The following is a 16,041-nucleotide window of genomic DNA, read 5'->3' on the forward strand; positions in this document are numbered from 1 at the left end:
TTTTTATAATTAATATTAAAATTAAAAAAAAAATAGTATAAATAGTAAAAATATAAAATCAGACTTCCGGCCGTTAAATTTTTTGAATTATATTTCTACATATGAAAAATTGCATTAACCGTGGGCCATTAATATATAGGGGATTCATAATGCGCAGTAATTTTTATTTTTGGTGTTTTTTTATTCGGTTATCTCAACAGCAGCTCCATTTTCCTTTAAACTTCATCAGAAATTAATTATTCTGATAAAGTGTGATTCGCTAAACTAACATTGAGCATTTGCTGTTTTACCTATCTACCGGTTATTTTCTTATTATGCGATTAATTAGACATTGAGGAATCATTCACCATGTGTAGACTTTAACATGTTTCAGAGGAGACCTTCTTTGGGGAGTAATTTCAAAGTTGAGATATGGCAACGCTGCATATGAGTATATCGGGAGTTTGCTCTGTGGAAATAATTTCGATGGATGGACTTAAAATTGTTTTAAAACTATAATAAACCTTATTTTGTTCGTTGAAAAGTTTTCAAGACCGGCAGTAATTGTTTCTTCGCCGTAGCAATGTGAAAATTAGTGTGGAATGTACGCTTTTGTCGAGTAATTGGATGATGAAAATTTTAAATTTCTCGTAGTTGGCGTTTACTTTTAGATGCAGTCGTTCTATAAATTTTCTGTCTGTGCGTGTGGTGGGTGTGAGCGGGATAGCAGAATGTGCGTGCGTGCGTGCGTAAAAAGTGCCAAAGTGGAATTAAAAATACACAAATGAGTGAATAATAGAAAGACAAAATATTAATTGAAAGATGAGCATAATCATTAAGAAGTGCATATACGCAACTTAATTTAAGCTTATAAAAAATAGTATTTTCATTGTCGATCGTCTCTTCGACACACTTTCCAAAGGCTAGTCCGCTGCCACCTTTTTTCGTAATTCCCTAGACTTTGTTTTATCAAGTAGTTTGCTTGATCGTTTCATTCTTAAATACATACAAGCGGACAGTAGAGAATGCAAATTGTAGGAACGTGTGGAAGGAAATGTGCAAAAATAAAATAGCGTTTATGCGATTTTAAAACATTTTCGGCACTGATAGAATCATTATACGCTTAGTAAAATAAATTAAATATTGCTTATTTTCACATGCCATTTAAACTATGCCAAAATGAAACATTTTTTAGTCATAGAGTTTTATATATTTGTTTTAATTTTAAATAAACACTAGACAATAAATACTGATTCTTAGTAAATTTAACTGAACTCATATTCTAAACAAAAAGCTATTTGGTTTTAGTTATTTTCTTATAACTACAAACCGTTATATATATACAATTTTTTGATAAAGATTGAATTAGTTAAATCATAAATACTTGTGTGGGGAAAGATGGCAACTTCGTTAAGTCTGCAGTTGTCGAATTTTCCAAATCTGTACTTTCCACCGGCTTCGCTGTTTTTGTCTATGCACTATTTCTCCAATGTCTGTTATGCAGTGAAACATGCGACAGGGACAAATAGAGTTGCACAGAATATTTTGCAAACGTGTGAATTGAAGCTAGCCAAATGAGTAAATGAAATAGGAGGCTAATAAGAAAGGGAGTCTGACGGATACGAAAAAAAAAAAACAGTTTGAGATGGAGGAAAAGCTAAGAGAATGTTAACAAAGATGAACCAAGTGAAAAGTAAAGGAAACCAAAAAACCAACAAGAAAGACAAAAGAAAAGGAGACAAAGAAACGAATGAATCTCTGAGTGTTGTATGTATTTTCGTATATCTTCGAATAAAATACTTCTTGTGTGATAAATATGTGAAAGAAACAAAATGTTACAGATTTTGAAGAGTTTTAAGTTTCTAAATTAAAAATTGGATGTAATAAAAATATTAAATGTGGAGATATGAAAAAAAGTAAAAGCAAAGGCAATAAACGAAACGAAGTAAAAGAACTTTTTGACAATTTGGTCACAAGCGACTCGAGGAGGTTACTCGTCGTGTTCGGCCCAAATGAGTGTGGAAAGTGTAGCAAGGTGTGCGGTGGTGTAGAGCAGAACAGGGCAGAGAAAAGCAAATAAATGAAGGCACATCAAAGATGTGAATAAGAGTATGGAGTAAAGTGTGAAAAGTGGAAAATTTGCACAATAAAATTTCTTAAAAAATCAATAAAAATAGAAGAAGCAGAAAGTCAAGTTAAAGTATTTGTTCATTTAAAAATTTATCTTACTCGTCGAAAGCATAATCGATTCTCTGGCGGACGCGATTAACAACACAAAACAGAAAGGAATAGTAAGTTTTTGGTGTCATCGATTTTGCCAACCAGAGGATTTTGGACTGCCTTTCCTTTTGCTAATACTATTTTATAGTTCAATAAAGCCTATATTGGACTCGCCTCTCGCAATGCCTTTGGAACGTGTACGTAAGAGGTCAATGATCCACTAAAGGGTCTTAAGTACTCTTTGTACAAACCAAGGCTTTAATTGTAGCTTTGGCGTAGGCGGGTACTGCGCTAAACCTTCACAATTAGCACAATATGGACCCGCACGAATTAAAACCTCCTGGACCGGGCTCAATAACAAATAGCACAACTAGTGTAGGGACAACTGGCCAGCATGGATTACAGCAACAACTACTTGGCAGTGGGGAGCAATTAAATCTGCCTCCACCTTCGCCACAAACCAGTGGATCTAGTGGAGTCAATAGCGCAGCTGTTTCATTAGCTAGTTCAGTGTCCTCTGTTGGCAGTTCACTTGGCGGTTGTGGTGGTAATGTTGGTACTTATTATAACAATGTTGCTCCAAATAATACCAATAACGATGGAGACTCAGATACGGAATCTTTAGCAGCTATGTCAGCGAAGGCCAAGGCTGCAGCTGCAGCTGAACAAAACCATACAGCCTCTGCGACTAATGGGCACAATTGTGGAGCAAACACCCCCGTTAACAATCTTGGTTTGAATGCCAAACAGCAGAGACAACAAAAAAGACGTCGCGAAAGAGCACAAAGATTGCAAGCGGAACGGGAAAACCGTTTCGCTAACACTGCAAATAATATCCCAAATAGCGGTCTATTGTACCACGCCAGTAGCGCAGGAAGCATGGGCGAGGACAGTAATAATTCCAATGGGAACTTTACAAGTAGCAGTAATGGTAGTAATAACGTCATGCCTCCAACGGATAGCATTGCATCGTTGCTCCTTAATCCTCCGCACTCACCCGAATGTAATTCTGGATTAATGGCTACGCCTAGCGATAGTGAAGGTGAGTCGCTTGACGAGGACTTACTATCTACTTCTTCTTCTTCGACCCTACTTTTACCCCGCGACAAGCCTCCTCCAAGACCGCCACCTCCAGTAAGAAGAAAACTGCCGCGATCACCTGTCTTGGAAGAGGAAATCATTGATGGTTTTGCAATACTTGAGTTCAAGTCTTATGAAGATCTTGAGGTAAATATAACATACCAAAAATATAATAAATATATTAACTCGAAATGTAATCCAAATCTATTTAAATTTTCAGTTTGCGATAAAATTAGGACAAAAGCGAAAGGAAAAACGATTATCAGCATTGGAGGAGTTAACTTGCACATATAGCATTGAGGAGACCAAAATGCCAAAGATTATAGATACAGGTCAGCCTCACCCTATTCGCGGAAGCAGTAGTCTCAACCTGCCCATAAATCATATAAAAGATGGAAGTCATAACATTCGATTGCTGAACAATAATGGTAGCAATAGTAATTGTCATCCCGCTCAGACTGTAACATCCTCCACGACTGTCCCCGTTCAAGACACTCCTCCAGATGTCATTGCACCTACATGGAAGAATCAATATCAAAATTCAAACAATAACAATGTTGGAAGTCATTTAACAAATATTAATCAAAACATCAGTAACTGCAGCAGTATTGGTGGTAACAACATCAGCAACAGTAATAGCACAACTAACGCCGGGCCACCAGCATCGACGGTATTAAATCACAATGGTAACACTACCAGTAATATCAATAATAATAGCGATGGAGCTGGGAGTAGCAGCAATAGCAGCAGCGGAATTGCTGAAACAACTTCTAGCAACATAAACAATACCGATGAAGATGCTGTTATGACTCCAGTTGATGCAGGCGATGATTGTCGGAGCATTTTGACTGCTGTCGACAGTGGAGCTTCATCGGGAAGCTCTACAATGGCCGTAAACACGAAAGTTGACGTAGCTCCTAAATTGAAAGAAAATAATACTATTGTTTCAAGAACTAGTTCTGCTTCTATGGACTCTTCCAATATAATTAGTTCCGTATCCGCGCCCAGCTGTGCGATATCGGTACCGCCACCAGCTTCCTCAATAATAGTAAGTACGCCTACTTCTATGCCAGAGAAGAATAGCAGCAGCAGCAGTGCATTGGCAAGTAGTGCACTACAATTGAATCAAGCTCAGCCAGTAACAGTACCAGCACAAATTAGCGACGGTTATCGTAACGTATTGCATTTGGAAGGAATGAAAGTTGGTCCCAGTTCATCAGTAGGAAATAAACCGCAACTGGATGTAGTTTTGGGCGCAAATAGTGGAACAAGTTCAAAATCGTCGAATCATTTCCTAAGTGTGACGGCAAATGTAAGCAATATAAACGTTCGTTTCTATACCCTGTCCATTATATTTCAATATATTTTTCATTTCAGTCGTCAAATCCTGTACAATTGCTTAAAAGCAGCAACAATAACAGCAGTAGTGAAATGGCAACAGACATGCGAGGATTAGCATCGACGTTGGCGCCAGCGATTGCAACAACATCACAGCAGTCGGCGCCGAAAATCGCTCAACCAACACCAAATAAAGATGATGTGTTTGATCGCATACGCGACGTAAGTAATCTAAGATTTGCATTATTATTCTGATGGTAGAGTGAAATAGTTAAAACAACGGCGCGGGCTAAGATTTATGGATCAAAAATATACTTTTTCACTCATTATCCCGATAGTCGGTACTGCGCGTCGGAATAACCGACTTGGTAACTTGGTAACCGACCAAGGGCTGGCACTTCAGCAAAATTTATAGGGAAGATTTTGTGCTGTCATAATAATTATAACATGAATATGGCCACCACAGTCGACCCAGTATCAGGCCCACGATATTAGTAATTATAACTGAAAATTGAAGATTTCATGTGCAACAGAAGTTGCCAACAATAACTTTAAAAGTAAAAAAGTGTTTTACTTGTTTTAATATTACCGTTCAAGATGCATAATTAATTATAGAATTTTTTTTTTTTTTTTTTTTAAATTAAAACAAACGCCAATCGGCAATATACATACAAATAAAAAAGAGAGTACAGAATCAGAATTTATAGAGGGCTGGTAAGAAATACAATGATAAAGATTATGGGACAGAAGGTTCTTGAGAAAAATCAGGGTATTACTATAGGATGATATTTTTAGCATTTAGCCGAAATGTATCGTAGGTTCCACCATAGAAATCGAGAACACCATGAAGTGAGTTGACGCTGATGGCTATTCTATTGCACGGGCCGTGATAGACGTAGCTTTTGTAGGTAGCGACTGTTTTCAGTAGACGACTATTCCTAAGAGTGAGACCAGCCGTGGCAAGCTCGAAGGAGCTGCGTATTTCCGGGGCATCAATAATACTATTTACCACTTTATAGCCCGCAGACTGTTGATGTTGTACCGAATGTAGATATCTTCTGTAGCTGAAACGGTTGATGATGAATGCCGGAAGGCTAAGGACTTGCAGAGCTTACGCTGCACTCTTTCAATTCTAGTAATGCCTGCTTCAGTGTATGGAGACCAGATTATGGAGCCATACTCCAGTATTGGAAGAACTAGAGTTTTGAAAAGACAAATCAGGAAGTATGGGTTCTTGAAGTCCTTACTATTCCTAGTTATAAATCCGAGTATCTTAAAAGCTCTCTGAGCTATTCCGTCTATATGCTTGTGGAAAGATAGTTTGGTGTCAATCGTGTCATCACTTCCCTTATTTTATCACCATTGAGGATGTACCCTGCAGGTAAGGGAGTGCGCGATCTCGAGAAGGACATCACAGCACACTTTTTATTGAGATGCAGTTTGTTCCGTGTGCACCAGTCAGAGAGATTATCGACGTCCTGTTGTAGTAGATGACTATCCAGCACACTAGTGATTGATCGATAAATTTTAAGATCGTCTGCAAAGAGTAGGTATTCCGCGTTGAAGTCGTTACCGATATCATTCACGATTATACTGAAAAGAATCGGACCGAGGTGAGAACCTTGCGGAACACCAGAGTAAGCCGCATATTCATTGGATAGGTGGCCATCCACTTTGACCTGCAGGTGTCTACCAGCTAGATATGACCTAAGCCAGTCTAATGCTTTGTCGCAGACGCCATATTTTCTGAGCTTGCATAGCAAGATGTCATGGTCAACTCGATCGAACGTTTTACTGAAGTCAGTATAGATGATATGAACACAGGTGTTGGTATTCAGTGAGTTCAGTAGATAGTTGGTGTAGGCTAAAGGTTTGTTTGACGTTGAACGGCTACCAATAAAACCATGCTGTCTCGTGGTGATGATTGGACCAAAAGCAACAGAGAGTTGCGGTAAGATCAGCTTTTCAATGCAACATTTGTAGTCTCTTTTTTTCAATTAATTTATTTATTTGTTATAGTATATATTTATTTAAGATAACTGTTTAATTATGTTTTGTATTTATATCTATTTTTAGATTCTATTATAAATCAGTTGCTTTTTACTGCATAAACATGAAACTAAAATTTATGACTTATTGTACATAAAAAAATAATAATTAATACTTAATTGATTATTAATAATTTTCGAAATAATAATCATGATTAAATTGATTAAAAAAAATCGTATTATATTGAGCGATTTATTTAAATTTATTCCATCTTCAATTGTAATACCGTCAGTGCGTGTTAATTGTGTTTATTAAGAAAAAATTAATCCAAATTGGGGAATTAATATAATTTTGACAAATAATTTTTTTTTTTGGCACCGAAGGCCCAAGCAGCTAGTGTGCTCTTTTTTTTGTTTTTAAGTTAGTGTAATATTTTATATTATTCTAATAAATAATAATAATAATAATTTTTCAATACTCAAGATATTGGTCAAGAAATTCGAACGGGTGGCCAACATTTATGTCACCTGTCTTCCACTATATTTATGTATTTCCTGTAAATACTGTCGCATTCTAAATAATATCAAAACATTGAAAATTGAATTTTGAATTGGTCGAGCCAAGGAGCATCAAGAGATTTGGTGGCTCCTAAAACACTCAGCCTGAAAAGCCCATTGTATTTAAATTGTATAAAAATATTACTTCATAATTGTAACTATGTGTAATTCAATGAAGTAGATTAAAGGAATAAATCTAAAAAAGGAATCAATACAAAAAAAAAAAAACTGCGCTTCAACTGAAAAACTAAAACGCTCATAGGCAGTTGCCTATAACCGATAAAAAAGTTGCTTTTATTCACATAAGCGCATAAAAAACTGCACGTATTGTTATTATCAAATACTTTTATTTTTAATGAATTTTCACATTTATTACTCAAATATATTAAATAATTTTTCATACTTTTATTTCATCTTTATTTACGAATTTCTACTTTCAGGCGGCCGTTACGTGCAAAAGTATTGGGATGGGGCATAATATCGTAAGTGTTTTGATTCAAATCAATAAGAAATGTACTAACTTCTTTTTCTTCTTTATAGTGTGATAATGATGAAAACAAGGTAAGTTAAAAAAGAACATATTTTATGCAATAGCTCGTTAAATGAATCTATAAATGCTCTATTTGACGAGTATTCATCTTATTAAGTTTATTTTGTTTTATCGAAAAGATGTATACTTTTTTGTTTGGCTCATGATAATGAAGTGTTTTCATATACTTCCGACATTCGATTTTATTTTGAGCGAATAATGATTTTTATATGCAGTGTGTTTGGTAAATAGATCAGTTTTTGTTACCCATAAGTCGCAGGAAAGAAAAAATTTTGGTAACCGTTGAAATTATTCTTCTTCCAACCGCCGTAAAAGTTTGACGTTATAGTCGCGGTTTCGAGTGTAATAAGACGTATTTTGTGATGAATGCTCAACATAAACACATTTTCAAACGGTGTTTCTGGCTTTTTATTCATTATATGTTATATTGCAACTGAAGCAAAATATTCCCGAACATCGGCGAATTTTTAGAGGAAGTATGTGAAATGGTTTAAGAAGCAGGGAAAACAAATACTCTCGAAAAAGGTGGTTAAAAATTTTTATATTTATAACAGCTATTGAAATGTTATCAAAAATAAGTCACGACTTCTCGATTTTTAGTGTTCGAGAGATTATTCGAGAACACAACTTCAAATAAGAAGCCGTCACTGCCAACTCCTTTATTAATCAAAAAATGTATAAAACAAAAACTTAAATTAACTCGCCGTTATCAAAATATAGATTGGGTACATTTGTTTTTGTTTTTTTGACAAAGCTTCATTTTATTTTGAAATAATTCTTTGAGATGTGTAGATGGAGAAACTATCATCCAATGCTCAGAGAAGCTGGCAGGAAAATTTCATGTTTATGGTTTTTTCTCTACGGCAGAATTCAGAAAATGTTTACTCTTCACCGAAAAACTTAACGTTCAAAGATTAAAAATAATTGATGATAATACTGATTGTTGGCCAATGCTAAAATCTCGTAGAAGCTTAGATTGGTTCTTACAAGAGAACAGCAAATCATAGTCGGTTCGTTTCCACGACAGTTGGTTCTACATTACCGAAACGACCCGGATTTATACCCGGCCACTCACACCTGCAGCATTCCATGTTCGTATGGGGAATGTTTATGCTGCTACAACAACAACAATTTGATAGTCGGTTCTGTCAGCGTTTTAATGAGGAGCACCCTGTTAACGTATAGGTCTGTCCGTCTCCGTCTCTAGATGGCGGCAATAGCACAGTGCTATGCTGAAAATTGTCACCAAATATGTGAGAGTATAATTAAGAAAAATGAGCGACTGAAATAACTTATTAACCAAGTACTCTTGTTTTAATAAGTCAAATGGTTGCAGTCCTCAAACTTTAATCAAACACACTGTAGCTCGTGCATATTTTAAATAAGACATTAATTATCAAGTACGCATATTGGTTGGATTAGACTAAATCGTTATCCCACTTCTGAATAACTAAGTTACGTCTCACGGGCTTAGTTCGACTAGGAGCTCCACTAACAGGTTATACCAATGGAAAAACCATGACAGAAAGTGCCTTCAAAGTCTCCGTTGAATATCCCTCGGTTACAAATTAGATGCTTTAACCTACCTAATAAATAATATTAAAAACCTACTTATCATTATTTTTCAGCGATTAGTTTTAAAATCATAATCATAATAGCTAAGCTAATCGGCAATTTAATACCTCGCGTATAAATCGCGGGTCAAATACTGCATTTTCTCTGTGTCTCGAATTTGACTGCTAAAATTATATATGTATGTGCAGTGTCAGAAGTATAGCTCATGATCATACAATTAAAAAACGTGGTCTTTTCTCTTAAACAAAGTTTCGGGAAAGGTTGAAAGCACAGATCGGATGTCGTAAAAATTGGCTTTATCCAGATTTCGTAATTTACAGTATGTTACCGATGTCCCAATCGATAAAACAACAATATTTTACGGAATGAAATAAATATTTGAGACCGTTTCGACTTCCATCTCAGTTTATCTAATATGTACTCTTTTTTTTGTTTCTAGAAAGAAAAGAACAAGAACAATTGAACTCTTTTACAAATTATATATGGGATATAATAAAATTGAACGATTTAATTCCTTTTTTTGTAACAATGAAAGTTTTCGCACAACTATTTTAACGAAATTACAAACTAAATGAAGTATTTTGAAGATGCAATTCCAATTGGTTATTGGATGTTGGATTTCATAGCGTAGTTTTGTTAGCGGAATGCGCCAGAAACTGCACTTTCTTGTTGTTCCTATATTCGTTGATGACAGTCGCATAAAACTTTCCTCATGAATTTTCGGGATTTTAGAGAATGCTTCTGACAATTCTTGATCGCGTATAAATCAAATTTGTGACAGCCTGATTTGGCCTTATTGTATTATACTTTTTATCACATTTAGTGTTTGCAAATTCGGTCATTCCAATTTTGTATGACCTTTTTTTCAGAGTAGATGGCCTCACCTCACAAATAGTGCGCCAAAAGTTTTATTATCAGAGACCAAGTGTTAAATCACATAAGCACATAAGCTAGTTCGCCAATGGAAAGATCAATTTCTTGATATGATAATGAACTCGGGGGAATAGTTAATGCTTTCTCTTCCCATCAGTAATTGATGAGTCCCCTGTGTGCTTGAGTTTTGCTTTTCACAATGCCACAGAGCCAGAGATGAGTACAACGTAAATTGGGCGGCGCACTCTGGGAACGTTTTTTACAGAACACTGAATTTGGAAATAAATTCCCACAAATTGTAAATGGTGCTCGAATGTAATTCTTTGCTTGGTGATTTGTCGGAATATATTGATCGCAAAAGTTCAAAAGCAAATATTTACTTGGAACATGGTTTGGCACATAAACCTAGCAAAAGCAGTATGTGGCATGTGTAAGAATACATTGCACTTCAATTGTTCCCCTTTTTTGCGAGTCCCCTCATCAATTTTGTCTAGAATACATTTTGTTAAATAAGTACCGGGATGACTGATGTCACTAAAAAAGTATTTATTTTTCATTCAACTGAACGAATTAATCCGAAAAAAATGTTGGGCTTTAAAAGAAAATGCGACTAAGTTTGACTATTATTTATTATGAAATAATTTTAAAAAAAATTGTAAATCAATGGTTAATTGCTTATAACTTCTACAAATAGCGTTTTTTTATAACATTTAAAACTAAAATTCGGTAAAGAACATCATTAATGTGCCAAACATGAAAAAACCCGATGAGACCAGTTGCGAGTGAAAAATAATAACCCAACCTATCTAGGAAAAAGAAAATAGCTATAAGCAAGACGAATCTATTAAAGGTGGTATCGGTAAATCTGCAGATTTATATTTTTTCTTTCGTCGTATCCATGTGACTGTCAGCCCTGAGTGAAACTAGGCGAATTCATTCTTTGCTTTCTACTTTGTCTATACTCTTTTTGACAATCAAACGTACAACATATGTATTGTTGTTGGCCTAGTACCACCACCTTTAATTAATGTACCTTGGCTATCAGTTTGAAACAAATTCGAATTTCGAAAAATTGTATTTGTATTTTTATTTATTCATGTGAAGCACAAAATGATAAAAAATGAAATGAATAAATGAAAAAACTCGACAATCGAAAAAATGTTGATACACATCATGATTCAATTATTAAAGGTTTGCTCACTTGTAACGTTCGATTTTTGACACTCTCTTACAAATGGTTGCATGTAAAAGCGTGGAGAAAGTGGAAGAAATTGGGTCTCTTTTAGTAAAAATGGTAGCAAAAAAGTGTTTTGTTTTATTTATTTAAATGGAAACAAAGTGGGAACGGCTTAAAAAAAATTTGAATTAGAATTTGGATGTAAATAACATATTTTATGCACAACGTAAGTCTATTTTATATATGAATATATTTATAGATATTAATAAATATATGGTGCAAATAGAAGTTGTTATCGGAAATTTCCAAGAATGATTTTTAATCAAAAAATGGTTTAACTTAATCCAATAATTATATTTTATAAACTTAAAACAGATCGTAAAGTGACAAAAGGCCTCTTCTATTCGCCGTTTTCCCGCTCGCTATCTTTATGCTCGATTTACTGAACGAAAAATTTGCATGCGAAAGCAAAAACAAGGTTATCAAGCAAGATTTGATGCTAGAGAGTATGGCTCTAGCTCATTAGAAGCACTGCCTTACCAACACATGTAATTTAAGGCAGCTCCCTTCCCTTGTACCCAACATATGTCCAATTTTACCAGTTGCTTCATCTATTCGCCACTTGCTGCTTGGCGAAAAGAAGAGGCCCAACAAAGTTATCGAGCAAGATTCGACGCTAGCGAATGGTTATATGGTTACAGCTGATTCGACTGGTATAACTTACATCTTACAAACACGCAGGCAGCTCTATACCCCTATTTAAATTGATTTGTTTAATTAATAATTTATAGATTTTTTCACATCATCAAAAGGAAAGTTTTCTAAATTCTTCCCGATATGCCACTTAGTTGAAGCCATTTAGCTCCAACTGCTTGCATGTTCCCGCGGGTGTTACGGACTGTGATTTACTACATATTACAAATGAACTATAGTTGGTAACTTATGTATTTTTAAATCAATCTAGTAGATTTGAAATTATCCGGGTGCAATGCGCCAACAAGTTCTCCATAACTTCCTGTTTTAACCCGTATATCAGAATGTATTCCATCTCATACTGGTCCTGGGCGTATCTTTACAAACTCTTGAGCAAGTTCCTGCTCTCAAGTACAGGCTTTTGAGAACGAAATGTTTTTCCTACAAATTTTACTTTTCCTCCACTTTTACTAAAAATTTCATAAGTTAACACAGTTTCTTGCTAAGGGAGCCGATTTGCCAAGAGGGAACGAGAAAGCTGTTTACTGAGCAAACCTTTTATTATTGAATCATGGATACACATAACGAATTTTGACTCTTGACAGAATGTATGCTTTGTGTGAATATTGGTATCATTATTTACTTTCCAACTAATTAGTAACTAAATGTTATGCTCATTATTTGTCATAATTGCTATACTTATCGTAGGTAAAACCCTTATTCTATCTTAACCTAATTATACCAACTATTTTGAAACTGAGTTTTCTATATTTACTTAAGTCGCCTGTTCGGATTCCCAAAAAATATGTCATACTCGCTTTCTGTCACACGATTAAATAATAAAATATTGTGTAAAGTTCGGCAAATGATTTCGGATGTTATCTAATCCATTGATGCAGTTTGGAAATAAGGGAAAAGGGGCATAAGTTTATCCCCTTTCTGAAAAGTTAGTAAAAAATTGAAAAAAGGGCGATGTGAACCATAGAATAATTTTATGTTATTTTGAATTGTTTATATTATTATGATTTGATTATTTATATTTTGAACTTAACCATTTCCGTGGATTTTGAACATACAAGATGAAGTCCAACATAAACAAGACTGACGTCATAAAAATGAGTCAGTGCTTTGGAAGTTTCATCCCTAGCTGACTTTCAGTGACAGCTTGGTAACTTTCGGTTCAGTGGAAGCGAAGTTATTGCGTCTTAAGTGTCAGTATGTTTGTGTCATTCGTACAAAAATGAGTATCGAAGAAAGAGCTAATATCAAATTTTGTTCTAAAATAGGTAAAACTTTTGCCGAAACATTAGAATAGATGAAATAGATTATTTGGCGAGGATTGTCTATCTCGTGCCAGTTTTCATGCAATTCACGAGGTTTACATGTTTCAGAGATGGTTGTGAGGACATAAAGGACAATGAACGGCCCCTATGTTCCCAAAAGCTGTAATCACCGGAAACTCCATTGAAATTGTTCGTAAATTTATCAAAAATGAACCGAAATCATCGTTGAAATTCCTGGAATCGGAGTTGAATATCTCCAAAACATCGATTTATCTCACTTTAACTGATCATTTGGGCTTACGAAAGGTCTGCGTACGTTTCATTCCGCACAAGTTAATTGAGGACCAAAAATTGCTCAGAATTGAACATTCGAAAGACCTCATTAAAGAGGCGAGAAACGTGATGCTTCCAGCATGAACCTGAAACTAAGAGTTCAAAGTGACGAATGGAAGGCCCCAGACGAGCCACCACCCAAAAAATCGCGTTTAGAGTAGTCAAAAATCAAGTCGATGCTTATTTGTTTTTACGATTCCAAGGGAATTGTGCCCAAGGAGTTCGTGCCAACGGGCTAAACCGTCAATGCAATATTCTATCTTGGCGTTTTGAAGCGCTTGTTGCATCGCATTCGACGAATTCGCCCTGAATACCGCGAAGGAGGAAGCTGGCGCTCATTGCATGATAATGCACCATCTCATCGATCCACTCTTGTGACTCACTCTTTTGACTAGAAATCGCATTTAACCATCAATCACTCACCGTATTCGCCTGGAATGGCTCCCTGTGACTTCTACCTATTCGGAAAACTGGATTTGGCCATGAAAGGGAAACGTTTTGTATACGTAGAGACCATTCAAAAGACTTGTACCGACATCCTGAAGGACATTACGGTAAATGGCTTGAAACACTCTTTCGAAATACTTTTAGATAGCGAAAAACAGTGTACCGAAGCCAGAGGGGACTATTTTGCATAAATAAACTCGAAGTTATCAGAACAAAGCTCTTGTCGTTTCTATTTTAGTTCAGTCTTGTATATTTTGGACTTCACCTTGTACATATTGACAAGGCTTGTGCTTGTCATCTATATGTGTCTAGTTACCGAGTTTGCCATGTTTTTTTTTAGGTTTTAGAAAGATGTATGTTCTAAAGCGAAAAGCTCGTCGTTTGACAAGCAATTGTGATAACCAAAACCATACAGAAATAAAATGCAACATATGGTAACTTAGTACTTTCAACTTAATTGTTGGGTTTTAACAACTTTCGGTACGTTTCACTAATGCTTTGGCAACCTATATCTAAAGTTTCCCACAACTTTTATATATTTTTCCCATTCTTAGAAAATCTTTTTAATTCATGTACGAATTTTGGATATTGCCTCTTCCAACTTTTTGATCTGGCCCTCAGAAAGTATTTGACTGGCCAGTTGCACAAGTCGTCCCTTAAGATGAGCCAATTTTTTTTCCAAGCGAAACAAACAATAATCAGGATATGATTTAAATCAAGATTCGTTTAAATAAAACCACTCTTAAAAATAAATAAATACAATACAAAAGGATTTACTCTGTTTGTGTAGAAGCGTGAACCAAAGAATGAGCTCTCAGGCTCATCTCAACAATGCGAAATTTCGATAGGCATTGGAAGAGCATCACTAGAAAATTTTGCCCCTTCCAATCTGTACCGATCTCGAAATCCGTTGCCGAAAAGTGATACATGCAAATTTTTTCGCCTAGTTTCACGATTTTACCCAATCATTTCTTTTCATTTTGTCTTTTGAGACATGAGCAAACTCAACGCTCTCTTTGGCCCACTTTTTGTGACGCAATAAAAACAGTATTGCCTGCTAATTTTTTTAGCAAAAGATTTCATTTCTATGCTTTCGGATGCTATTTAGAATTTGCTCTGGAAAAAAGGTAGCTTTCCCAAGAGGGCGGCCGCCGTAGCCGAGTGGGTTGGGGTGTGACTACAATTCGGATGTGTGTAGGGTCGAATCTCCATGCATGAAACAGCAAAATGATAGAAGTTTTTTCTAATAGCCTTCAGCAGGTAATGGCAAACTTCCGAGTTTATTTCTGCCACGAAAAAGCTCCTTATAAAAGAAATCGACCGTTCGGAGTTGGCTTAAAACTGCAGGTCCCTCCAACATCAAAACGGACGTCACAAATAGTCCTCGGTCAAACACCCAAAAAGAGTACAAGCGCCAATTACATATATGTATAAACATTTTTCAAGAGAACATTACGGCATTATTAAGTAGCTGTAGATGGTCTACACAGGGTGAAAATTAGACTTCTTATGCCACTTTTAATTATTTCTTTACGGCTTTGTCCCGTACAGAAAAACTGAAATACCTATGACAAAGGGGCAGACTACGAGCGTTGCGCTGTATTTATGAATAGGTAAGGCGTTTAAGTGGCGCGACATTTTAAGACGCCTAGTTGCGGAGTTGGAAGTCTTCGTTGGGAGAACAGTTGCGGTGCGCAGTTGGAAGATTCTTCCTTTGTCTGTGGAAATCATTTCAATGCGAGTAGTTTTATTACTTGCTCATTGCAGCGAAATATTTTTAAGCGCATGCGTTCATACCCAGGATTTGCCTTGGTTAGTCCCGGTGCCTGAGGCCATCGAAATTCCAGAAGTAACGATATCACTTACTGAAGCTTAGACTATTTAATCAGAATTAAAAATAAAAAGTTGAGTTTGCAGTTTATAGCCGAGTATAGCCTTTGGAATTTT

The 16,041-nt window shown here is 35.7% G+C and overlaps 1 protein-coding gene across 10 annotated transcripts in view; it reads left to right on the forward strand.

The window, feature by feature from the left end:
- Positions 1–418: 418 nt before the first annotated feature.
- The window catches only part of LOC128858103 (mucin-2), a 58,032-nt gene continuing 42,409 nt past the window's right edge, over positions 419–16,041 (forward strand). For 2 of the 10 annotated variants that reach the window (XM_054094081.1, XM_054094090.1), the window contains exons 1-6: positions 419–583; positions 1,484–3,426; positions 3,500–4,591; positions 4,657–4,839; positions 7,604–7,645; positions 7,704–7,724. In XM_054094081.1, coding sequence (XP_053950056.1) covers positions 2,515–3,426; positions 3,500–4,591; positions 4,657–4,839; positions 7,604–7,645; positions 7,704–7,724 — 2,250 coding nt within the window. In that variant the 5' untranslated portion in view covers positions 419–583; positions 1,484–2,514. Of the gene's footprint in view, positions 713–1,483; positions 3,427–3,499; positions 4,592–4,656; positions 4,840–7,603; positions 7,646–7,703; positions 7,725–16,041 lie in introns of all 10 variants that reach the window. The other 8 variants (XM_054094085.1, XM_054094082.1, XM_054094084.1 and 5 more) reach the window with 8 other exon arrangements.

Source organism: Anastrepha ludens, chromosome 3 (assembly GCF_028408465.1).
Source record: "Anastrepha ludens isolate Willacy chromosome 3, idAnaLude1.1, whole genome shotgun sequence".
NCBI classification, from domain to species: domain Eukaryota; kingdom Metazoa; phylum Arthropoda; class Insecta; order Diptera; family Tephritidae; genus Anastrepha; species Anastrepha ludens.